Source organism: Hemitrygon akajei, chromosome 7 (genome assembly GCF_048418815.1).
Source record: "Hemitrygon akajei chromosome 7, sHemAka1.3, whole genome shotgun sequence".
Classification (NCBI taxonomy): domain Eukaryota; kingdom Metazoa; phylum Chordata; class Chondrichthyes; order Myliobatiformes; family Dasyatidae; genus Hemitrygon; species Hemitrygon akajei.
Window position 1 is genome coordinate 171,668,251 of NC_133130.1, and position 27,276 is coordinate 171,695,526.

The 27,276-nt window shown below is 40.1% G+C and overlaps 1 protein-coding gene across 11 annotated transcripts in view; it reads left to right on the forward strand.

The window, feature by feature from the left end:
• gapvd1 (GTPase activating protein and VPS9 domains 1) overlaps window positions 1–17,501 on the forward strand; it is a 128,251-nt gene extending 110,750 nt beyond the window's left edge. For all 11 annotated transcript variants that reach the window (XM_073052605.1, XM_073052607.1, XM_073052606.1 and 8 more), the window contains 6 exons: window positions 889–1,048; window positions 2,516–2,703; window positions 5,867–6,080; window positions 7,234–7,306; window positions 12,394–12,591; window positions 13,504–17,501. In XM_073052605.1, coding sequence (XP_072908706.1) covers window positions 889–1,048; window positions 2,516–2,703; window positions 5,867–6,080; window positions 7,234–7,306; window positions 12,394–12,591; window positions 13,504–13,644 — 974 coding nt within the window. In that variant the 3' untranslated portion in view covers window positions 13,645–17,501. The remainder of the gene's footprint in view (window positions 1–888; window positions 1,049–2,515; window positions 2,704–5,866; window positions 6,081–7,233; window positions 7,307–12,393; window positions 12,592–13,503) is intronic.
• The last annotated feature ends 9,775 nt before the right edge of the window (window positions 17,502–27,276 follow it).

Genomic DNA, 27,276 nt, shown 5'->3' on the forward strand with positions numbered 1-27,276 from the left:
CTAGCATTACGCTACCATGCCAGCCCAGAACTTTTTCTCTCCCATTGTTTTAGCAGGGAACCTCCCTTGGAACAGCACAGAAGGAACTGCTGTTCTACCTGCAATTCATATCTTTAGTGCTGTGGCTTAAGAATTGCTCAAGGTTGCCACTGGATTCTTAGATTGCTCAGCCTCTGTTGTTTCCTTTGCGTGACAATCGAAGGGATTATACAGCTTTGTAGGGGTGCTTCTTCACAGTTCCAGTGACCTAGTTCAATCCTGATCAATGTGTAGAGTTTGCACATTCTCCCTGTGACCACGTGACTTTCCACCAGCCACTCTGATTTCCTCCCACATCCCAAAAAATTACAGGTAGTGCTAGGCCCACTGTAATTTTTTGCTGGTGTTAAATGTTTGTTGGTGTTTAAATGAAACTGGAGGGATTTGAGATGTCTGTAGGGTAGGGGAGGAAATTAAAAAAACTTGGGGCTCAATGTGCACTTGCACATTGGGCTTACTGTGTGTTTCAGTGAAGGAGGTGAGATTTTACTGAAACTCAAGGTCAGAAGGGAATAGGATAATTGAGTTAATTCATAAGGAGCTGCATAGGGATTTCTTCTTGCAAAAATGGTCTGCATTCTCAGGGATTTTCTACCCTGGGAGTTACAGAGGCTTGATCAATGCAAGTATTTGAAGAGGAAGCAGATCAATCTTTAAAAAATTGAGGGAATTGAGGACCCTGAAGGTCCAGACAGAAGAGGAGTTGAGGGCTGGGGCAAATCAGTCATCAGTCTGGATGGCGAGACAGGCTTGAAGGGCCGGGTAGCATACGCCATTTTTTTTTTGCTGCTGCAAAGAGTCTGTGATAACTCCAAGACTTATTTTCTGTTTATCTTCCTCTGTTTTTAGATAATGAGATTGTCTGTTTTCTCAAAGTTCAGCTGGCCGAAGCCATCAATTTGCAAGATAAGCACTTGATGGCACAGATTCAGGAAACAATGCGCTGCGTCAGCAGATTTGACAACAGGACCTGTCGCAAATTGCTTGCTGCCATCGCTGAGGACTATAGGTAAAATATATTCACTGTTTCGTAAATAGAACATATAGTACTGTGCAAAAATCTTGGGTGCTTAAAACTTTTGCACAATACCATATTTGCCAACTTGGAACAGAGTGAATTTGTAAATCTGGCAGGAGTAAAAGATGTTGGGAAAGGTGAGGGTGGAGCGCCATGTGAGAGGTGTGGGACAGGTAGCAGAGAAGGATGTCAGGGGCAGAGGTGATGCGGGTGCAGACATACCCAGCCCTGAGACACTGTGCAAAGTCATTTGATTACGAACAATTAGTTTATTGATCATTATATAATGCCTCTCTGATGTTTCCCACTCCCTTAACTCTCCCATCTTTTCTTCCTAACTACGATTCCTCTCTCCCTGTCCCCTTCCCACTCTCAGTCCACAATAGAGACCCATTACATAATCTGGTTTATCATCACTCACATATATCATGATTTTTTTGTTTTTTGTGATAGCAGTACAGTGCAATAGATAAAATTACTACAGTACTGTGCAAAAGTCTTGGGCGTCCTGGCTATATATATGTGCCTAAGACTTCTGCACAGTGCTGTAGAACATTCTGTTGAACAGTGTAGCACAGGCCTTTCAGCCCATGATGTTGTGCCGACCTTTTAACCTACTCGAAGATCGATCTAACCCTTTCCTCCCTTATAGCCCTCTATTTTTCTTTTAAGATATCCCTCTCTAACAGTTTCTTAAATGCCTCTAATGTATCTGCCTCTACCACCATCCCTCGCAGGGCGTTCCATGCACCCAACACTCTGTAAAGAACTTATCTCTGACATTCCCCTTAACTTTCATCCAGTCACCTTAAAATTATGCCTTCTTGTATTAGCTATTTCTGCCCTTGGGGGAAAAAGTTTCTGGCTATCCACTCGATCTATGCCTTGTGTCATCTTGTACACCTCTATCAAGTCACCTCCATTCCTCCTTCACTAAAGAAAAAGGCCCTAGCCCACTCAACCTATCATTTTAAAACTTTAAACATGAGTATGGATGGGACTTAAATAGACTTGGACTATTCATATAAATGCAGAGGGTCTTGTCTTAGTCTGGGGAAGAAATGCCATGAGTTATCCCTACATCCTTAACTGCATTTATCTCAGCACAAGCTCTGCTACTGAAAAGAATTTGTGCACTATTTTCCTCCCTTTTAGAACAGAAGGATGTTTTAAAAAATTCACATTTTCATATAAATAGGTGTAGTGATAATTTGTGGTTAAAATATTATCATACGAGCTTTGTTTCCAAATGACCATAAACAAGTAAATTATAATTACTTAACACTGAAACCCTGTATGTCTTTGGTCTGTGATGTTTTGCCAGTGTTTCCTAGCAAATGTTTTTCTCAGCTTGCTGCATCTTCTCTCTGTTGTGGGTTACAGCCTAGTCTGCCGTTGAATTGCTGCTGGGTTAATTCAACACTAACTGCACAGTAACTTCCTTTCTCTTTGTTTAAGAAAACGAGCTCCATATATTGCTTATCTGACACGATGTCGCCAGGGGCTCCAGACTACACAAGCCCACCTTGAGAGACTCTTGCAAAGGGTGCTGAGAGATAAAGAAGTTGCCAACAGATATTTCACAACAGTTTGTGTGAGGCTATTGCTTGAAAGTAGGGAGAAGCATATTCTGGAATTTATTAAAGGTAATGTAAATTCTTTTCAATTGACTGCCAACAAACTTTGTTTTTTAAAAAAAAATTATTATTGCATTGCATGCAAAACTTTGAATTATTCATCATCATTGTATGCCATGTCATATGATGTGGGCAATCGTGGCCTTGACCATGATTGTTCTGGCAAAGTTTCCTACAGAAGTGGTTTCTACATTAGTGGGCAGTGTCTTTACAAGATGGTTGACTCCAGCAATTATCAATACTTTTCAGAGATTGTCTGCCTGACAACAGTGGCTGCATAACTGGAACTGTGTTGTGCACCAGCTGCTCATACAGCTATGTTCCATGGCTTCATGTGATCTGATGGTGGTAGGGAAGGGGGGGGGGGGGCTAAGCAGGTGTGACACCTTGCCCAAAGGTGACCTGCAGGCTAGCGGGGGGAAAGAGCACCTTACATCACCTTTGTTTCTTTGCCCCATGCCACCCAATTATTACTGCATGCTAATTTAAAACATAACCGTTTAAACCATATGGTAGAGTGAATCAATTCAGTCAATGGCTGAACCATATCATTCAAAATTCCAATAACTGTACAAAATTGGCTGACTTCAGTCATATCCAAGTTGGTTTTGCACAATTGTCGTCAGCATCCTTTGTTCATGAAAGAAAGTGAACATTCTCTCATTCAGTCCAGCAGTCTCTTTCCTGTGGAGAAATTGGGTGAGTTGGCTACTGATTGTCAAGGATTTAGTCACTGAAGGATTACTGGAGGATGACCAGTGTCCATGATATCCTTTCCCAATAGGAAACCAGGAAAAGTAATGGAAAACATGGCATTCTTCCCAGAAGATCACATGGCTATCAGAGAAAGCTGGGAGTTGGGGATAATTAAGTGTTTAGTTATAATATTCCAACTGCCATTGTTTGGTTCGGCTGGCCTTTGCCAGTTAAATTTTAATTTCAAAAATACATATGCACCTCAGATTCTTCGCATTAATTTTGATTATTCTATGGCGGGGAGGAATTGATGAGTGCTAAGGTAAAGAATATCTTGCTGATTAAGCAAAAGATTGAGACAAGTTACTAGTTTTAATGTTTGTGCTGAAATGTGAAAGTATTGGGCTTTCAGGTTGTTTAAGCTGAACTGTGATCTTGAGTAGGCTAGTGCTCTGGCTATTACTGATTAGACTTGGTGAAGGGGTATATTCAAATCTAGCAAGAATATTGAACAACTTGCCTTGCCACCCCTCCCTTAATTGGTTCCATTCTTCATATTCCTTCTTATCAAATTCCATAACGTGCAGCCCTTTAAGTTCCATTACTTGTAGCGCTCAGTTGTGGAGCAGACTTGATCAGTTCAGTGGTCTAATCCTGCTCCTATATCTTAGATGGTCTTTATTGCCTCCACTTACTGTATCACCTCCCAGCATCAATCTCCACTCTCCCTTCCCTCCTGGCTCCATCTGGCAGTCGACCCTTCTTCAGATGGATTTGCCTACCTCCTGTCAGCTCTTGCCTCATCCTTCCTCCTCACCTTTATACTAGCTAACTCCCTCTACACCAGATGAAGGAACTACCCATTTCCCTCCAGAGATGCTGCCTGGCTTAGTTTTTCTGGCAGCTCATTTTTATTTTGCTCCAGCCTCTGCAGTCTGTTGTGTCTCTGTGTTTCCATAACTATCCCTATTTTCTAATGGCTACAAATTTTGGCATTTCTTTATCTTATGAACCTTATTATTGTATTCTTTGTAGATATGAAAGCCCATATTTAATGTACAGCACTTTGCTACATTAGGGGATCAGTTGTAGTTCAGCATCAACTTTATTTGCCATATATATTTACATGCGTTAGGAATTTGCTGTGGTGTTTTAATCAGTGCAACAAAAAACAACATTCAACAATTATAAAGAATAAAGGGTTATATAAAATTAAAGTTGAGGTTAAAATTGAATGAAATATGCATAAATACTTAAATACCAGCTTGTATTTACAATGTAAACAACATTATAAAAATGGTTTAAAGTGTTTACAGTGTAGTGAACTGGTGGGGATAATAGAGGGGGGTGGTGAGGGGCTACCCTGAATAGTTGATTAGATTAACTATTGAATGTAAAGTCAAATCTGGCTTTCTGCGTAATTGTCAGTTACTGTAATTGTGTGATCAATGGATTTTAAGTCAACTTGTGTGCTAGGAACTTTTACTATGCTGCCAAGATGGTTCATCTTTATGGAAAATTTCAATTGCTAATGAATGTGTTTTGAAATTGCAATGCAGAATACTGTTATATATAAATATATGTACACTGATTGCATGTCCATAAAGTGACACTTAAATACAGGAGTATCTGTATGTAAGGTGACTGATGGGAAATTATAAAGTAGGACTGGTGGGAATGGGTGGAGGTGTTGGCTTAGAGGAAGTAACTGTTTTTGAGACTGGTAGTCCTGGTGTGAATGCTGCGTAGCCTCTTCTCTGATGGGAGCAGGGCATACAGTCCATGAGCAGTGTGGGTGGGATCCTTCTGGTTATTGCTGCATCATGAAGGATCCTTACTCATGCTAGAGACAAATAAAATGCTTAATTTGACATAGATGGGCTCAGGTTGAAAACGTTTTAGTCTTGAACTTGTAGGTCTCTGAATCTTTTTGAAGTGTGTAATGTAGAGCTTCCTCTGATGGTTTGGCTCTCGTCAAGAGAAGCCCTCCTCCCCTTAGCATCAAGCCAAATAGATCAGAAGCACCCATACTGTGCTGGCTAATTTTTGGTTTGTGAAGCAGTTGGGGCGCAGTGTTGGCTCTTAGTGACGCTGGGCTAGTTAGGAGGAAGATCAGCCAACATTCTGTTTGAAGCTTCTGTGAACTGCCTTGGGACATTACAACCACTATATAAATACAAGTTGTTGTTCTTGCTCTTGATTGCTATCCATTAACCCACACTGAGAAGTTTGTTGGCAGTGGGTGAAAGCAGAATCTGGCTAGACTGTGACGGTCTCCATGGAAAATATCCTGCCAAGACTCACTGTTACAGCTTGCAGGTGAGGCACTAGAGGGCAGTCAGTGTCTGCTAAATGAAATTCCCTGAAAGCCGGCACTGCTGGAAGAAGAGGGTGGGAACTGAGAGATGCTATGGCCTAGGTTCTTAAAGAAATAACTATTTGTGCACTGCTTGATTTAGCCTCACTATTTGTTCAGACTTCCAGAATCTCACTGCAGCAGATGACAAAACAGCCTTAGTGGAAGAATTCTTGCAGTCGTTGTATGGAGCAATGGCACAGGATGTTATCTGGCAGAACGCCAGTGAGGAACAGCTCCAGGATGCACAGATGGCAATTGAGCGCAGTGTCATGAACCGCATTTTCAAACTTGCCTTCTACCCCAATCAGGATGGTGATATTTTACGTGACCAGTAAGTAACAATAAATATTGTGCACAACTTTTGACAAGGTACTCGTGGTTCCTTTCAGTTGTTACTGAGCCCCACAAAAAATGCTGCTTTTTTTCTGTAATTAGGGCATTAATAAAGTCATAGAATACTGAATGAAAGTGGCCTTCAAAAATGTTTATTGGAAATGCCATTTGAAAAACTGACTTCATAAACTGTAGTTGTTGATAACTTACTATATTAGTGTTTGAAAAGGTGATATTTAACTACATATTGCAGATAGCAACTGCACTTGAGCTTAAAATTCAAATGTTGGAAATTTTTCTCCTACTGTGAAGGTTTCAGCAATATTTAATCTTATGTATTACCCCTCAGGGTGAAGTGCCAGTAGAGTTTAAATGCTACAGTGTGCAGTACAGAGTTCAGATGTAATAGCCATAAGAGAGGGAGAGAGTGTTTTCAGCTCTGAGGTGGAGCCAAATTATATATTCCCAGGTCAGAAATTAAAGACTTGAGACCGTCGCAATATGGACCAAAGAAATGATGTAATAGATACCTTAGTATCTATTATGCAAACACTATTACAAATGCATGTGTGTGAAATTGCTTTTATTATAAAGCAACACACACAAAATGCTGGAGGAACTCAGCTGGCAATTTATTTTCTGAGGTACTTTGAGGTGTTTGTGATTAAGTGCTAAACAAATGCAAGTTCTAACCAAGACAGTTAAGAAGCAGAATTTATTTTACATCTGTTACACAAAATATCTGTTTTTGGAAGATGGTATGTTCAAAACTTTTAAACCAGGAAGACCACAAGTACTCTTGTGATTTTTATAATGTGTATTGAATTTGTTCTTTGCAACTTATGTGCAATTATATATGTATAATATTGTGTCTGATGGGCTTGCTGTTTCATTCAACAGTGAATCTACCTTTAAAGTCTAAATTATTTCTGAAGTAGTTTATTCTGCACAGGGCAGTATTTGGGTAAAAACAATGCACTCATACAAATAATTCTCAGATTTTTTCCTCTGTTTTTATTTCTAAAACCTGCCTTAAGATAATTTTCTCAAATGTGCTGTATAAATGTTATTGTTGTTTAAACAAATTTAATTAAGTTTTAAGCTACAAATTTAGTTGACCATAACCTTTTGTTGCTGTAATTTATTTCCAGGCTCTTCTATGAGCACATTCAACGTCTCTGTAAAGTCGTCACTGCAAATCACAGGGCACTTCAAATTCCAGAGGTAATAACTTAAGATAATTTAGTATTTGGCAATTCTGTGCAGAAGAGTTTTGGAAGAGAATTTCTAAATATTACAACAAAAACAAAAAAAATGCAGGAAATGTTTGGTAGGTTAGACAATGGCAGTGGAAAGAGAAAGGGTTAATGTTTTAGGTTAGAAAACCCTTCAAAGCTAGAAAGAGAATTGAATGCAGAGGAATTGGGTAGGTCAAAGGGAATATCTATGATAGGATTTGGTTAGGGTTGTCATGGAAATAAATTAAAAGTGTCAGTAGGTTGACATTTAAATGGAGGCAGATAGAAACTATAAAGTACGGACAGAGTAAGTTCAATCAAAGGAATGTCAGATTCTACCACAAGACTGGTCTTTTTCCCCATCTGCTGTTGCAGCATTTTGGAGACATGGTAGCTCTTTGTGGTCTCCTGTCCCCACCACACACTTACTGTACGGCACTTCCTCATGCAGGCACAGGAGAATTGGATCCTATCCTTTTACGGCTTCCATTCTCCTAATCTAGGGACACAAACAGTCTTTCCAATGCAGGAACGATTCAAGTGTACTTCATTTTGGTGTTCACACTGCTGCAGATCCCCCAGATAGAATTTGGCACTCCCTGTTGTCTACCACTTTAATTCTCCATCCCACTCCCACTCTTTATTGGCCACCCACTGTAACACTGAGGCTCAACAAAATCTTCTATCTGCATATGTTGCAGCCTTTTAGAATCCGCATTTAATCCTAGATCCTTGGGTAACCACTGTCTATCAGAGCTGGCTGAATCTGCCATCCCATAATTTATCTTGTGGAGATGCTAGAAATCCAAAGCAACACACACAAAATGCTGGAGGAACTCAGCAGGTCAGACAGCATCTGTGGAAATGAACAAACAGTCGAAGTTTCGGGCTTCCTCAGGATTGGAAAGGAAAGGGGATGATGTCAGAATAAAAATGTGGGAGAGGGAAAGGAGGGTAGCTTGAAGTAGATAATGAAGCCAGGTGGGTGCGAAAGGTAAAGAGCTGGAGAGGACTGAATCAGATAGGAGAGGAGAGTAAATCATAGGAGAAAGGGAAAGAGGAGAGGCACCAGAGGGGGAAAGGAGGGTAGCTTGAAGTAGATAATGAAGCCAGGTGGGTGCGAAAGGTAAAGAGCTGGAGAGGACTGAATCAGATAGGAGAGGAGAGTAAATCATAGGAGAAAGGGAAAGAGGAGAGGCACCAGAGGGAGGTGATGGGCAGGTGAGATGAGATAAGAGGCCAAAGTGGGGAATAGAAGGGGAAATCCAGTACAATATGACTTGGCTGAACAGGGCATGTTGTAATTTTTATACTTTTTAACCTTCTCACTTTCTTGTATCACATCTTTTGTTAATTTTCTGCCTAACTGCCCCTATTAATCCATTGACAGGATAGGCTTTGTAGCTTATCTCCATTGGCAACCCTAGCATTGCCCCTATCAGAAAGATCCCCATTGTCCTGTCCAACCATTCCCACACATTCTCTTGTTTTCAACTTGAAATGTTGTTTGCCTTCCCACAGATGCTGTTCATCTTACTGAATGTGTCCCGTGTTTTCTGGTTTATTTTAGATTTTAAGTATCTGCAATTTGTTTTGTAAATTTCATTATAAATACAGCATTTCCTTGTGGATAAATTGGAACCAATAGATGTACTATATCTAGATTTCAAGAAAACCTTTGCTAGGGTGTCAGTATTGTTGGGCTTGAAATTCTGCCCTGTGTTCGTTTAGGAAGAGAGACAACCAACACCGGAATATTACAAAACTTGGGTTTATTGCAGAATCCGTAACTGGCACAGCGAATCCACGGAGTCGCTGGAGAAGGCGCGTTCCGACTTCCCCTTACAATCTGCTCTTATTTATATCCCTTTTCCCCCCAGCACAACCCCCCGCTACATATTAGGTAATATCGGGCACTTGTGTCCATCTTATTGGCCCGACGCCATACACTCACGAGTTACCTGTTTCTTTTGTTTACTGAATCGCGTGACACTGGTAGTTTCGGTGTAGCGGAATCCCCAGTTTCGCTCCCCCCTCCCTCGCATTCCGGCCTCCTAATATTACGTGAGCCACTCCTGACCTGTAATGGCAGTCTCGAATTAACCCTAACATTAACCCTAACAGTATGTTATTGCAGAAAGTGGGAGCTCATGGTTTAGGGAGTAATTTTATAATGGATAGAAGACTAGCTAACGGAAAATTGAGATCAGGCAAAAATGGGTTGTTTTCTAGGTTGGCAAGATGCAACAAGTGGTGTACCACTGGGATTTGTGCTGTGGCCTCATGTTTTTACAATTTGGTAATTCTGTGTATTATTTCACATGTACCAAGATAGAGTGAATCATTTTGTCTAGCATCCATATGGATAATGCACTGAGGTAGTTCCAGGGAAGACAGTAACAGAATGCACAATGAAGTGTTGCAGTTACAAAGTGCAGTGCAGGCGTATAATAAAGAGCAAGGGGTAGATTGAGAGTCCATCATTCTTGTAGATGCCACTGAGTGGTATGGTTGTTAAATTTGCAATTGACACAAAAATGAGCAGGAATGGAAGTTGCAAAGAGGACATTAGAAGACTTCAGGGAGCAAAAAGGAAAGCATGTGAACAAATGAATCTGCAAGTACGGTTTGTGGGAAGTGTGAAGTTGTCTACAAAAGAAACAAATGATATAACTGGTGACTGACTGTAGCATGCTGAAATGCAGAGGGATCTCAGTGTTATCATTCATTGCCAGGACAATTAAATCAAAAGTAGACAGAGGAGACTTCTGGATGAAAAAGAGCAGTGGACCCTGAACCTTTGAATATTTTGAAGGTGGAGACAAATAGTATATCTGAGAACGTGATAAAGGGTCCCATGGATAAATAAGTTTACATTTCTAGCAGAACAGGCTTGGGGAATTTAGTAACCTTCCCTTGTTCCTCATCCCTTTGGGTTGTAGCTTCCTTTGCAACTAGAAAAAGTATCTACAATACATTGAGGATTTGATATTTTCACATAACTAGGGTTAGTTAGAACCTGGAAGTGTGGCCCATTAGAATGGAACATTTACACTTTGTCTCTCTGCAGCACAGAATGGTATAATATGATTGGAGCAAAAATGGTAGAGTGGATTTGGACTAGATAAAGGTTATTCAGTACGTTTCCCTTGTAGATGTATATAGAACTGAAATTATAAGTGAAGCATTTGACGTGAAAATTGCAGTGCAAGTGTTAAACACTCTTTGGATCCAGCCTTGCGTTGATACCCACACTCACCAGGTTGTGATGCACCTCTCGCTGACCCTTCCATCCTGTGATCGGACATGTAGTCTCACCACCAGCAAGATTAGGCCTTGCTTTCCAGAGATTCTGTTGAAGCTGAGGCTGCTTAGTGGTTTGTCTCTGACATTCAGTCAATTAGGATCTGATAAAGCTTTTTGATTAAGATCAAAACACACTGAAACACTTGAAAATCATAATTAAATTAGACAAGAAACCCCATCAAAATGAACGAGGCCTCTGATCTGAGTGGGAATTTACCAATATAATCCTGGGGATCCTGAGAGTCCATCAAATCCAGTGGTTGGTGCAGTGTATTCATGTAAGACCAGGATCATGGATGAACACCCATGGTTCCCTTAAGTACTGCTGGTCATAACCTGCAAGATTTACCTCCATCTTTGGCTGCCCAGTTTGAGTTAAGTTGGTTTCCGGTGAACAAGTCTTAAAGTTAATCTAATGAACTTCGGTGAAAACTGAATATTTAAATTAAAGTCCAATTTATTTTTTTATATACTTTCTCAGCTCTTGATCTCTCGTGCTTCAAGTTAGTTTAATAGAGTACTTGTGGCATCAAGAATTTGCCACCAATCTTTCCTAACAAATTGGCTTCAGAGCACATTTTTTATACTGGTGTGTTGTTAGCTCTTCGTATGAAGAGGTTTTTTTTTACCAAGTCTCTTCCTATTTCTTTACTTCCCATTAATCTTGCTATTCTCAGCTCAGCAGATTACCTGTTCTCATCTCCAACAGTTTAACAGTTTCACTGATAGCAGTGCCAGAATGTAAAAGCAAGAGAGAGAGGGAGAGAAAGATCCATAGTAAGTGTGACTTGAGTCTATGTTTGCTTCCCCTTCTTCCCCATGACAGTCGCTGAAACATTAATGGGGAAGATATTGGAGCTAAACCCATGCCAAAGCATCTTTGTTTTGTTTTGTAATGTTTGAGCCAAGTTGACTTTATTATAACTGGGTAGTTGTTTGAATCTGGCTGTTAATCACTTTGCTGTTTTTTTTCTCTATCTTTCTACATTTTCTCCCTTGCCTGGTGGTGAGAGAACGTACAAACTCCTTAGCAGTGGGAATTGAACCCCAAGCACTGACAGTGTAAAGTGTTATTTTAACTGCTGTGCTACCGTGTCATCCACATAAACAGTTTATACAGTATATTATGTATGCAGCTTAGCAAATGCAACTTGCTGTTCAGAATCGTTAAATGAAAGGAAGTGAACATCGTGGGCAGAATCTTCATGGCTTTTCTGCACACCACCACCCTCCCCTCCTTTGCTATCTCCTCCACTTCCAATACAAATCTACATTGCTCTCTCACCTTTGAAGAGTATGTGTGATACAGTATCTAGACCCATCTTTTTGTGCTGTTAATTCACTGAGATAATCTATGCTTTTAGAGGGAACTATTCCTCTCAGATCTTTCTGCCCTCAAAACAGAATTTACTGCCCAGTGCTCCAGCTCAAGGAACTAGTGAAATTTGTCCAATGTTGTCTGATGTTTTGAAATTCTTTTGTGCATTCAATGGAGGTCACCACTCTGGAGCTGGTCGGATGCCTACGCTGTGAAGTCTGTGGAGGTATTTTTGTTACAGGCGAATACACAAGGGGAGCTGCACTTCTAAATTTTCTCTGCACTGCACAAATATTTCTGTTCATAGGTCACAGTAATTGTATTCCTTATTGTTAATATTGCCTGCTTCTGAGATCCCACCTACATAAAATAGAAATTAATTTGTAATCCTAATGGTTATGTTGAGATTGTGATATTGTATATCTTGCGCACTTTCTGTACCTTTTTAGGTGTATTTGAAAGAGGCTCCATGGCCGTCTGCACAATCAGAGGTTCGAACAATCAATGCATACAAGACCCCAAGAGATAAGGTTCAGTGTATCCTGCGAATGTGCTCCACCATAATGAATCTGTTAAGCTTGGCCAATGAGGACTCAGTCCCTGGGGCAGACGACTTTGTTCCCGTTCTTGTCTTTGTCCTCATCAAGGTGAGCCAACAGATGAATATCATTTTTTTTTAACAAGAGTGCAGTTACAATGCAGCCATTCTAAAAAGCCACTGGTATTTTCAACTCTGCACACAAGCAAAGGAATGCATTCTTCTGCTAGGCAAATAAAAATTTCTTTTGTCCTGAAAATTAATTTACTTTTTGAACTGTTTTATGCACTTAAATATATTTTCACCTGGATAGCTGCAGCAAATTTCAGTTTTATTTAGATTGTCCATAGATGTTTTTTTCTGATGAACAGTAGATAGCATCCTGAGGAATTTTGTCTAACCCTATAATGAGTAACACATACAGAATTCTAGAGGAACTCAGAAAGTCAGGCAGCATCTATGGAAAAGAATATAGAGTCGACGTTTTGGGCTGAGATCCATCATGAGCATTTTTGTGTGTGTTGCTCTGGATTTCCAGCATCTGCAGAATCTCTTGTGTTTGCAAAGTCTTTGAACCTTGAACATTTTGACCACTTCTGAGCTTGGGTGGTAATGATGCTTTCTCTGTGCAAAAGGCAGCTACTTAATCCTATGCAAATTTATATTTTGAACTAAGAATATCATCTGCTGTCAGTAAGATGTTGTTCTAATGTATTTGGAGAAAAAAATCATTGTCATTAATTCCTGCAGGATTCTGTAGCACTAATGATGGTTTCTTCAGGCTAATTGGCAAGGCTAGACAATGCAACATGTCTGAGAGATGATGTAGTGGAGGTGATATAAAACACCTTTAATCTAATTGAACCATTCTCAATGCCTCTCGAATATCTTAACATTTTATATGTATTTCCCATGAAGCATAAATTAAGACGTTGCTATTGAATGAGAAGTAATATATGGTCTGATTCTTTCTCCCTCCTGATTTTGTACGGCTTTTAATTCATCTCTTTTATACCTTTAGGCTAACCCACCCTGCCTGCTGTCCACTGTTCAGTACATCAATAATTTCTATGCCAGCCGGCTCAGTGGAGAGGAATCCTATTGGTGGATGCAGTTCACAGCAGCAGTTGAATTCATTAAAACCATTGATGATCGCAAGTGATGCAGAACACCACCTGCATGACAGACTGTTAGGAAAAGTGAAAAGATTTGCACCAACTGTTTGTGAGAAGGAGAGCTGAAGACTGAATCTTCTCTTTGTATAATACATGTACATAGTGTGGAGACATTTAAATGAAAAAAAAAAGAACTAGATTCAGTGGATCTTTACCAAAATTAACCATCAGATTTACTAACAGGTCTTTGTATTACTGTCAGCAATGCGAAAAGGGACCACACTTTTTCAGGTATTTCAGAACTTGAAACTGTACTGTAAGCAAATGACCCCTCTTTCCATCTGTTATTCTGGTCTGCATGAGTTCTCAACTGGGGCCTTAAACAAGTGTTTCTTTGATTTTTTGATTTCATTTACCATGCCCAACCCAACCCCTCAACAATTTTATAAAAAGAATTAGCAAATTAGCAACTGATGGCTTAATGTCTCTTTAATGAGGAAGTAGGTCTTTTTGTCGAGTATCCAGCCCAACCTTTCAGAGAAACTTGCGTTTGACCGAACAATCAGAGATTTCCTAAAAATTGCACACAGCAGAAATGCAGTGTGTTGGAATTAGCGGTAAAGAACCAACAGGTCTATCATTTTATCTGAAGAAGTCACCACTTTGTGTTGCTTCAAAGTGTTTTTGGGCCTTCCAATAAATTATTTCCAAAGCCTGGACTTTTCTTTAAGCGAGCTGACATACCTGACATTGTAACCTTATTGGCATCTGTTTTAAGTGTTAACATTTAACCAGCCTGTTAGTAAAGCAGCCTAGGACTCCACTGTTCTGTTGCTAGGGTTTTTATAAACCGAAGTCATATAATGATGCTTTATGGAGGTGATTTTATAAGGTTGTCTGTTTCACGGTTTCAAAGTCAAAGTGCTGGTTCTCAGTTCTTAAACTAGTTTCCTTATTGTGTGGCAAATAGTTGATCCAGAGACTAAAATAAACCAGTTTCTGCTCTCTGTATAAGGGATCCAGTTGTAGCCAGGGGATGCAGAGACCTCTCTTCCCACAATCTCAACTCAGCAAGGGACGTTGTCAAAGCAGCAACGAACGTTGAACTCTGGCCTGCAATTGAATTCCAACCTTGACTGCTATTTGACTCCCTCATTTCCATGGAGGCTTTATTCCCTCCCTGTGGGCGTAAGGGCCATCTCACAGAAGCACACCTCTTCATCTCCTGGAGCACACAAGGAAATTTGCAACCGTGACTGCCATGGCTGGGAGAGATGAAAATTTGAGTGGAAGACCAGCAAAAATCACTTCAGTCCCTCACAGCAGCTGAGACTTCCAGTGGACAGCAGTGCCTTTGTTGACAGCGAGAGTTAACATGTAACGGCCAACACAAACGGACAGCCATACATGACTGGTGCTGGCTGCACCTTTACAAAGCCGTTTCCAATAAATGGAGTAGCAAGGCATTGGGACTTGGCTTGTCTAGAACAATTTTCAGGTGAAACTGCCAAACTGCAGTGAGTCAGATGTTGATTGTTAGGATATACAGTATAAATGGCAAGGTATAAGAATTTAAATTATTGCATTTTAGGTTACATTATGAACACTCACGTGGTAGGATTAAATAATGGCAGCTCCAGTAAGTCAAGACTGATCTGTTTTTTCTTTATTATATATAAATAAAGGGATCATTACTCAGTGGGTGGATGAATAGTAATACTAATGTAAATTCGCCTGATTTTGCATATTTTTAGAAAATAAAGTAACTTAAGAGAAGAAGGTCTCCATTGTGCTAATCCAAAACCAGTCTATATAAACCTGCCATCGTTACAAAATTCACAGGCTACCAAAGACATTGGATGCTTATGTGAGTTTGTCCCTTAGTGGCCATATTAGAATAAAATCCTTCCTGATCTTGGTTACCTGTCCTCACCTGAGACTTACCCCCAGCACATATCTAGTGATACGATTTCAGTTTGGGTCAAGGGTTTGGAACAGTGAATACCATAGGGAGAGCTGTTGGATACATGTTCTGAGGCTGTTTTATATCTCAATATCAAGGTGGAAAGAGGTAGAGTAAGTACTTGCCCTCCAATCACCTTCTTGGACTGGGAATGTTGGACACCACCATGTTTAATTGTAAATTATCTGAATTGTGGGAGAAAAATCTATACCTGTTCTAATTGAATGTATATTCAATGTGGATTTAGATATTTTAGTGCAAGTCTGGAGTAAAGGATCTTATTTCAAACAGCATCCTAAATATTCAGTATTTTATAGTCTTGAAGCAATGGGACACTTCATACCAATACAACCACGATCCATGTAACAACATCTTAGCTAGTTCCTACAATCTTTTTTTAAAAGTTTTTGCAATAAAAAGAAATTCCTGGAATGAATTTTAATGTGCACCTGCACACTTTAGTTAGTCAGTTGACGTGGGAAGATTTGATGCTGAATATAATCAACGGTATTAAAGCCATATAACTGGGTGATTTTAAAATGAATAAAATAGTCTATTCATCTGATTATTACCATGAGAGTTGTTCATTTTCTCTACGTGTAAGTAAAATTTCCAGCCCTGACAGACAGTTTAAGTTCAAGTTGATTTGAAATAACTTGCCAAAAACCAGTCCTATCTTTATTTTTATTTTGATGTAGTTAAGTTTGAGTGTGACTAAGTGTCTAGCTATAATGTACTAGTTAGCACTAATTTAAGGCTATATGATCAAATGACATTTCTGAATATTTCTAATCTTGGGTTATACATCTGGGAATCTGAATTCCTTACACTAGTGCAACACTTGGCCTGATGGTGTTAAAACTGGAAAAAAGGTAATTTATGTATACTTCCAGCTGTGGGGTATTAATGCAGTTGGTATTATATGCAGGCATGAGGTGTCTGAATCAATAACCTAAGCAAAATGGCTAGCAGAACCTAATCTGACACAAAAGTGCTTTACAGATCAGCTAGTTAGAGAAACCAGGATAGAGGATGAAATTCAAAACCACCTCCTTTTGGCTTAGTCAGTGTTACATTTCTCTGGTGTTGCAGACCCTTCTCTCAGCAGCATTGGGGTAATACACATCATGCTGGGCTTTTAATGGGGATATAGGGAAGGTGCAGTTGAAGGCTAAAGACTAATTGGCTGAAACAACATTTGTCTTGCAGTTGCACTTTGAAGAAATTTTTAGACATTGTTTTTTGTTTTTCTCACCATAAACATCAATTTAGGAAAGAATTTAAATGTAAACAGTGGGACAGTTTAGGGATTGGGATTTATTTATTTTACAGTTAGACTTTATGAAAACTGAAATGTCTGCTATTTATTTTTAACGTGCTTTCTCTGCGGGTTCATTCTAAGTTGCCTTTTGTGTTTTAAATTTTGAAGTACGGTCTTAAACGTTTGAAGAATTTGCTTGGACAACTTGTGTATGAGTTGATTGTATCCATAGAGATTTTGAAATGTATGGAAACTATCACTTGCATACTGTATAACAAAAATAATTTTAAAAAGAAAAATTGCAACTGCTTTAATCAGACACGTAAAAGCTGTACTGACAGGCATATCGACCCAGAATTGTGTATGAGGACCAAACCTACCACCATATCTGATGTTTTAGAACATCAGGAATGGACAACTAATGATTTTCTGCAGTTAGCAGCTAGGAACTTAGAAGGGAGTGTTATATTGAGAAGTTAATCTAAGCTAACGAAATACTGTGTTTTGTTTGTTAACTGCATCACCTGAATTACTGCCTCTTTGAAACTGTTAGAGATTTTACAAAGCCTAAGTTAATGAGCTTGCACAATCTTGCACACGGGAAAAATGTATACTGTCTTTAAGGAGATTAATGTAATATATCAATCCATAATGCTAATTAAAGGGAGCCTTTTATCCCATTGTTGGTGTCTGCTGGTGAATTTGGTTCTTGCCATACTGAAGAATTAATTTCAGTGTTAATTTTCTGCATGCAATGTTGGGCGTCTTCATATTGTACAGCACATTAACTCGGGTATATTTGTACCGACTAAAATTCATGCACATTGGCTCTAACACCTATAAGATGTGTACGAATTTCAACAGGATCTTGCATGCAAACTTAACAGCAACATTAGGAGCAGTAATGCAGTGGTGCTTGGTACAAATCTTTTGCCAGATACAACCAAGCAAAAGGAAGTTGGTCAGCGCTTGATTGTACTATCGTGGGGAACTCTGCATTTACTATTGTAACCCTCCCCAGTTCCTGTGAGCAGGTTCTACATTGCGTCATGGGATTTCTGATGAAAAGTACTGAAGAGTTGAATGGATGACTCTATATGTTGAGGCTTTAGTGAACTACATTTTAGAGTTCATAATCAAAAAATGCAGATACAGTCAGATGTTTTGCTTCCCTGTCATTCAATATGGGACAAGTTCAGGTCTATTCCTTTTCCTTTCCCTGTTCCTTGGATGTATTGTGCTCAAATATTTAAACTATAGAAATACCATAAGGACAATGCAACCAAAACCATGTTGTTCATATAATTACTTATCAATGCAATTGATTGCTCAGTGAACTGTAAGATTCTACATTTATTGGTAGTCTTTTGCTGGCCTTGCCTTGTGAGGCATTGGTTACTCCCAGTGATTAATTAAGCAGACCCTCATGTCTTTACCATCATACAGCACAGAAAAAGGCCCTTTGGCCCTTCTAGTCCATCCTGAACTGTTATTCTGCTCTGTCTCATCGACCTGCACCTGGACCATAACCAACCTCCCCCCCCCCCCCCCCATACCCCTCTCATCCATCTACTTACCCAAATTTCTCTTAAATATTGTACTTGAACCTGCATCCACCACTTCCACTGACATCTCATTCCACATTCTCATCACACTGAGTAGAAAAAGTTCTCCCTCAGGTTCCCTTCAAATAGTCCACCTTGCGCCCTTAATTCATGGCCTCTAGTTCAAGTCTCACCCAACCTCAATGGAGAAAACCTATCTATATCTTTCATAATTCTGTATACTTCAATCGAATCTCCACTCATTTTCCTGCACTTCAGGAAATAAAGTCTTAACTTGTTCAAAGTAAATGTATTATCAAGTACATATATGCCAGCATATACAACAGAAATTCATTTTTGCAGACATTCACAGTGGAGCAAATATACCAGAATCAATGAAAACTTACAAAGACTGACAAGCAATGTGCATAAGAAGACAAACTACATTTTTTTTAAAAAAAGCTAATAATACTGAAAACATGAGTTTATTTTATTGATTATACAGAGTGGAATAGGCCCTTTTGGCCCTTTGAGCCACACTGCCCAGCAAACCCCGATTTTTAACCCTGGCCTAATCATGAGACAACTTTCAATGACCAATTAAACTACCACTGGTACATCTTTGGAATGTGGGAGGAAACCAGAGCACCCGGAGGAAAATCACACGGTCACAGGGAGAATGTGCAAGCTCTTTACAGACAACAGCAGGAACTGAACCTGGACCACTGGTACTGTAAAGCATTGTTATAACCACAGTAGTCCTTGAAAGTGAATCCATAGGTTGTGGTAAGTGACATTATCCATACTGGTTCAGGAGCCTAATGGTTGGGTTTAACTCAGGTCCTCAAGCCCCAGAACTTGTAAGTTCTCTCTACTCATTCAGTTGTATTGATATCTTTGCTATAGCTACCTACCTTCCCCTCCCCAAATCCTTCCCGTTCAACCTCCATTTTCACCTAATTAAATGCTGCATCAAGGCTACACCCACACTAGACCGGATAATTTTGAAAACGCCGGTTTCGCGTAAAAACAATAGGCGTCCACACTATGCATTTTAAAAAATGTCTCTATCCACACTGAAATGGAGATTTTGGCGAATCTCCTCCTACTGGGCATGCACAGGACACATCTACCAAACAAGGGTTTCGGCCCGAAACGTCGTCACTACCTCCTCCCATAGATGCTGTCTGGCCTGCTGAGTTCTGCCAGTATTTTGTGTTTTTATTTATCTCCAGCATCTGCAGATTCACTCGTGTTGACATGTTTGGTGTCGAATCTCACCGTGAAAGTACGCGTTTGTGTAGTTACAGACTAGAAAAACTTAAAACAACGGACAGCTGTTGGCTCTCACACAGGAGAACTTAAAAAAGTAAAAAAAAACATACTGGAGCGTACGGAGGCAACCGACAGGGAGTTCACGGACAGATTGACTCAGCTGACGACGAACATTGAAAAACTGACAAACTCTGTTGCATTAATAAAGCTCCTTGTTAAATGTGTAAAACATGTCTCTGTCAGAGTTATCTTGTATTTCCATACAATGTTACATTAGGCTGTTACATATCTATTGTCAGAGAAGTATTTGCATAAATAGGTAAACCACCTTCATACGAGCAAGGACAGAAAACGGCAAAGTGAATATACTTATTTATTCAGTCAGTTATGGGTCAAAGTATTTGGTGAGTACTTCTCATTGCCGTCTGTTCTAAAATTGTTAGGTTGCGTTCAAGAAAACAATGAAATGGCGCGCTGCCGTCTGATAGCGTTTTCAAAAGTGTCCAGTTACCCCGTCCATACTGATCTGCCCGAGCAGCGTTTTCAAAAATACCCACCCTGGAAAGCGTTTCTGAAAAGCTCCAGTTTCGTGGGATGAAAACGCCGTTTTAGTGTGGACAAAGGATAAAAACGAAGAGAAAAAGCTTCGGATACGGATTTATCCGGTGTAGTGTGGACGTAGCCCAAGTCTCCCATTCTCTTGCCCTTCAAATGAGATTGTGGTGAGCATAACTACACGTATGCTCAGGTGTAATGGAAAGCATCATATAAGTAGCATTCACAAGATGAGCATAAATCATTTTAAATCTTTACAATAAAGAACTTAATCAGAACAAAAACAAATTCTATTGTGCAAAGTGGTCACCATGTTACAATGTTCTTATACTGAGGTAGTGGTTGGGGTTGTGCTGGTTGGCTCAAGGACTGAGAGACTGAAGGGAAGTAGCTGTCCTTGACTTGATGTGGGATTTCAGGCTTCTGTATTTGCCCAATGATAGCTGCAAGAATATGGAATGGCCTGGATGGTGGAGACCTTTGATAGATGTTACCTTGTTGAGATGGCACCTCGTAGCATTCATGTTCAGCTTTCTGAAGGAATATTCCATCTGCATCACCTTGTTCTCCATAACATTAGCTAGTGACAATTCGCCATGCTCAGGATTCTGCATTAAATTAAACAATTTCAGTCTTTTCACTCTGATCTGCTGAGTTCTAATGAAGCATCATCCCTGTGAAATGTTAACTTCCTACTCAGCTGCTGCCTAGCCTGATAAGCATTTCCAGTATTTGCCATTTTATAACTCGTGGAATCCAGGGTAGGTGTGATTCTTTTATGGGATTCTTCACTGATTCAGAATTCATAATTTCAGGACAGGTACATTTTTTGTCTCCTGTCATCATCTGTCCCATTTCTCCATGCAATGGGAACTTGTTGCTGAAGTACAGCTCAAAGGAAATTGTTGTTTTCATATTTTTGCCTTCTGAAGCACATGACCTTTGTCCATTCATGCCAAAGATTAAACCTGTGAGCTACCTTCTCTAATAATAAAACCAGAAAAATGCATAGGTGCATGAAGAGACACTGTTTTAGGAACAACTTCATCCCTCCACCATCCCATCCCATCCCATGAACACTACCTCACTGCTTTTGCTCTCTTTTAGCACTATTTTTAAAGTATATTTCTTGTAATTTATAGTATTTTTATGTATTGCTCTGGTATGCTGCTGTAGAACAACAGATTTCATAATGTATCAGTGATAGTAAACCTGATTCTGATTCTAAAACACAACAGGCCAGGCAGTATCTTAGAGCTTTCTGCTCTGATTATCAAATGGCTTAATGGGAAGCTGCCCCATTGGTGGGGTAGAAGTTGGGATGTGGTTCACTCATGTTTTCTTTCATGTTGAGACAGCTGGTTTTTGGCCATTTAATCACTTACTAAATCAAATACCGAGATCAAGAGCTGAGCTTTTACACAATGCACAGCCCTACAACTCTTTCAGAGTCTGTTTGAGCACCTGTGGGCTGCTCTTAAAATAATGAACTCCAAAGTGAAATGCACAAAGCCTTGTGGATCATAAATCCAGCTGAGGCCAACTAGATATGCTTGTTTCAAAGACCAGGCTTATGCTCAGTCATCATCATCATTGTGCCATGTTGTTACATACAGTGGCCGCTTTATTGGGTACCTCCTGTGTCTAATAAATCGGTCACTGAGTGTAAGTACATGGTGGTAAAATAATCTGGTCTGTACACTCAGTGGCCAAAATACAGGAGGTACCTAATAAAGTGGCCACTGACTATGCTCATGAATCAGAATCAGGTTTATTATCACTGGCATATGTCATGAAATTTGTTAACTTACCAGCAGCAGTTCAATACAATACATAATATAGAAGAAAAATAAATAAATAAATACATAAATTACAGTATACATATATTGAATAGATTGAAAATTGTGCAAAAACAAATATATATTTAAAAAGTGAAAGTGTTCACAGATTCAATGTCTATTTAGGAATTGGATGGTAGAGGGGAAGAAGCTGTTCTGAATTGCTGAGTGTGTGCCTTCTTCTGTACATCCTACCTGATATCTGATGGTAACAGTGAGAAAAGGGCATGCTCTGGGTGCTGGGGGTCAATAATAATGGATGCTGCCTTTCTGATGCACCGCTCCTTGAAGATGTCCTGAATACTTTATAGGCTAGTACCCAAGATGGCACCGACTAAATTTACAACACTGCAGCTTCTTTCGGTCCTGTGCTGTAGCCCTCCCCCTTCCCCATACCAGACAGTGATGCAACCTGTCAGAATGAACTCCACTGTACAGCTGTAGAAGTTCTTGAGTGTATTTGTTGACATGCCAAATCCCTTCAAACTCCTAACAAAGTACTGTCGCTGTCTTGCCTTCTTTATAACTGTATCAATATTCTGGGACCAGGATAGGTCCTCAGAAATCTTGACAGCCAGGAACTCGAAACTGCTCACACTCTTCACTTTGCTCCCTCTTTGAAGATTGGCATGTGTTCCTTCATCTTACCCTTCCTGAAGTCCACAATCAACTCTTTTGTCTTACCGATGTTGAGTGCCAGATTGTTGCTGCGACACCATTCCATTAGTTGGTATATCTCGCTCCTGTACGCCCTCTCTTCACCACCTGAGATTCTAACAACAATGGTTGTGTCATTAGCAAATTTATAGATGGCATTTGAGCTATCCTAGCCACACAGTTGTGGGTATATAGAGCGTGGAGCAGTGGGCTAAGCACACACCCCTGAGGTGAACCATGTTGATTGTCAGCAAGGAAGATATCACCAATCCGCACAAATTGTGGTCTTCTGGTTAGGAAGTCGAGACCCACCCACTTTGAGATGCGATGTGTTATGTTCAGAGATGCTGTTCTGCACACAGCTGTTGTAACGTTTGGTTAATTGAATTACTGTCGGCTTGAATCAGTCTGGCCATTCTCCTGTGACCTCTGTCATTAACAAGGTGCTTTTGCCCACAGAACTACCACTCACTAGATTTATTTTTGTTTTGTTTTTCTCACTATTATCTGTAAACTCTAGAGCAGTGGTTCCCAACGTGGGGCATAAGCCCCACAGGGGGGTAATTTGATTTTTAAGGGGGGCAATTCGAGAATGAGTTATTAACAGTGAATTTTTTCTAGTAAGTCTGTGTGAGTATGAGTGTGTGCGCGAGTTAATACATATGTGTATATACAGTATGCATACATAAAAATACTTGTGTGTATGTACATGTGTAATTGCATATGTACTGTATATATAGTGTATCACCATCATTACAACCATCAAATGGCTTTCATAATTAAATTAATGAATTGACTGATGTAGGAAGGAACGAATGAACAAGTCCAAACGCGTAAGAAACTCGTACGAGGTCGCGCCAATGCTGCTTTTTGCAGTAGCCTTCAGTTCTTGGTGGTGTGAAGGTGTGTACATTGCGTCATCTCTTTTAAATGGTGTATCTGTCTTTATATGCTGTAGAAACGAATCGGCATTGTTTTATTTATTTATTATTATTATTATTATTTTAATACCACTTAACGTTCTTTTTTTTTACAATTTCTTAGTAATTTCTTCCTCAGAACTTTAACAGTCCTTTGGTTCTTTTATTTTTCTCTTTCATGAATGCCATGTTCTTTGGAAGCTTGTTTAAACCAAGTTAATGGTCTTTTAGGCTTCCTCCAGGTGAATAGGAGTTCACTTTTTGAATAATAAGAATTATATATCACCACAGGGGGCATCAGGATTTTAGAGGTGATTAGGTGGGGCATGGCCAAAAAAAGGCTGGGAACCACTGCTCTAGAGACTGTTGTGCATGAACCTCTGAAAGGATCAGCAGTTTCTGAGATACACAAGCCATGCCCAGAGGCACCAATAATCATTTCACAGTCAAAGTCACTTGAAGCGCGTTTCTTTCTCATTCTGATGTTTGGTCTGAACAATTGAACCTCTTGACCATGTCTGCATGCTTTTTTGCATGGGTTGCTGCCACGTGATTGGCTGATTAGATTAATGAGCTGGCATACCGAAAAAAAATAGTGCCCATTGAGTATATGTCATCATATGCATACATGTTGACAAATTTAAGCATGATTTTACTGAAATGCCTTGCTCACGTTGCCACGGAAAAACTTTATTCTGAATCCAAGTTTAAAGTTTTTTGAATATTTTGATGCTGCTTTCCTGGAATACAATTGCAGAGCAGCACCATCACCACGAGATGGCAGCTTTGGCTTGCTCACTAATACTATGGTCGCTCACGGAGTTCACTTTACTGACTAACTCGGTTTCTTTGCTGCTTTCATGAAACAAGGTCTGCCAAACTGGACCTTTTCCAAGCATTTTCTCGCTTTCCTGAGCATGCAGTCTGATTGTTTCAGACAAACATTAAACAAAAAATCTTTATGCAGCTGGATATTCATGTGTACAGGTTGGAGAGATGGATGGGCTTCCTGTGGTTTTGTTGATATGCTTGAAGTAATTTTGTGAATGGCACAGGGTTACACTACCCTCTTAATGTAAACATTTGGCGAACCACAAAGATCCACTTCAGGCCAGGTCAGATAAACATGAGGCAGAAAGCAAAGCAGATAAGGTGAGATTGAGAGGGGGAGGAGAACACTCCTACGCCTAGTATGTGCATGCAGCATACAACTTTATTAGACTCTCCGTCTCATTATGGATTTTAATTCGTGTTGTTAAGGAAACCAGAATTTAGGATCCTTAGCTACAACCTGAATTTGCACACTAAGCGTCCACAGGGGCAATTAAGGCACAACTGAATTCTGGATCAATGGGGAAAAGAAATGAAAGATGAAGAGTAGCTTTCTTTGTGGCATGTAAATTGAAGGATAACGTGTAAAGAGTGGTTTGTGACAATGACCAACACAGTCCCAGCTGTGCTAGGGCCGCCCACAAGTGCCAGCATGCTTTCAGCACCAATGTAGCATGCCTACGTCTTGATGAGATTATAGGAGGAAATCGGAGGAACCCCATATAAACAAGGGTCCCCAGTTCCCCTGAAGCTCACCAGGGCCTCAGTTTGGGATAGAATGTACAAACTCCTTACAGACAGCAACAAAGCTGAACTCCAGTTGCTGGCGCTGTAAAGCACTCCCCTAGTCGCCTCACAGCAATGATGTGGGTTATAGAGAGTTTTGGTCAGAAGGATTGCTAAAAGAAGCTGGATTGGGAGGTCAGGAAACTGAAGACCAAAGGATTAGCAATAATGGACTGAAGTGGGGTTATTAAATTTATTGCAGAGGAAGACAGGAGGTGGGAGAACTGAACGAGGCAGGTACAGGCTTCAGCTATTGAGTTGGTGGCTGGTATTGGTAGGTACGCAAATGGAGTCCAAGCTACACATAGGCAAAGCCGAGTGCCTCAGCAAGTTAAATCAGGTAGCTGTAGCCACATGATGTAGAAACAGCCCCTTTGGCCAACTAAAACCCCACCAAACATCAAATACTATCTGCCTACGATTCTACCATCTCCCACCTCATTCCCGCACACGTTCACTTGTGGCAATGTGCACCTTTAATTTAGGAAATTTTTTGTCACGTACCGAGAAACAGTGCAAAGCTTGCCTTGCACACTGTTCAAACAGATCAGATCATTACACCGTGCACTGAGGCAGAACAAGGTAAAACAATAACAATGCAGAATAAAGTGAAAATGTAGTGCAAGTCGACAATCAGAATCAGGTTTATTATCACTGACATATGCCATGACTTTTTTTGTTTTGTGGCAGCAGTACATTGCAATACATAAATTAATATAAATTACAAGAAATATTTTAAAATGATTGTTCTTGGCAATTTTTTCTACAGAAGTGGTTTGCCATTGCCTTCTTCTAGGCCAGGGGTGTCAAACTCATTTTAGGTCACGGGCTGGATTGAGCAAAATGCAGCTTCATGCGGGCCGGATCAGTCGGACGCGTGTGAACGCAGCTTTCGTTGCCTCCGTTTTTTCAGCCTGCTCTCATGTGTCTCAGTCTCTGCTATAACTACAAAGTGTTTCACTTTACAAATTCCGTTTCTTATGAAGAAGACTGCCGAATAAACACTAAAAACCCTGAAAACCTGGTACCTGAATAAACTCAGCATTAGCCATATCATACGCCATAGGCGCTTCGATTACTGGGGCCAGCTTTAATAGTAATTAGATATTATCTCGCGGGCCAAAGATAATTCCACCGCGGGCCGGATTTGGCCCGCGGGCCTTGAGTTTGACATATATGTTCTAGGCAGTGTCTTTACAAACTGGTGACCCCATCCAATACCAATTCTGCCTGGTGCCAGGGGTTGCTTACCCTCTCCCGTGGCTTTACATGACCCTGATCCAGGGGCGAAGCGGGTGCTACACCTTGCTCAAGCAGAGGGAAGGAACACCTTACACCTCCTTTGGTAGAGATGTATCTCCACCCTGAAACCCAACAGAAGCATTATATTGTATAAATGTTTCCCCTTTAGGTGGTAAAATGCTTCATATGTTGCACAAATTTTTTAAAACTTCCATCTGCACTTATTTTTTAAAACGTTGATTATAAAGATTTCTGCAACAAGCAATATATATTTTTAATTCTTTTGGACAACAGCTCCTATGTGTAACCCAGAGTGTGGCTGGTATATATGGAGCTCAGTATTTCTAGATGAGGCTAAATTTTGTCTGAATTTCTGCGCTGAAGTTTAGTGTAGGTGAGAGATAAAATGGTGTTAACGTAATGCTTTCCAACAATCAGGGTTCAGATCCATTGTTGCCTGTAAGGAGATTGTATATTCTCCTTGTGACTGCATGGGTTTCCTCCATGTGCTCCAGTTTCTCCCGTATTCAAAGATGTACGAGTAGGGTTAGTAAGTTGAGGGCATGCTATGAGACCATAGGACATCGGAGCAGAATTAGGCTATTTGGCTGTTATTGATGCCAGAAGCAAAGGCTGCCCCCAGCCGTCCTCTGATTGTGTTGGTGGTCGATACAAATAACACATTTCACTGCTTGTTTCGATGACAAATCAAGCTAATCTTTAAGCATATTTTGAGAACTGGGAAATCGCAGTCGTTTCTGTACACTGCTGATCGCTGAACCCCGCCACCTCCACTTCAGTTCATTT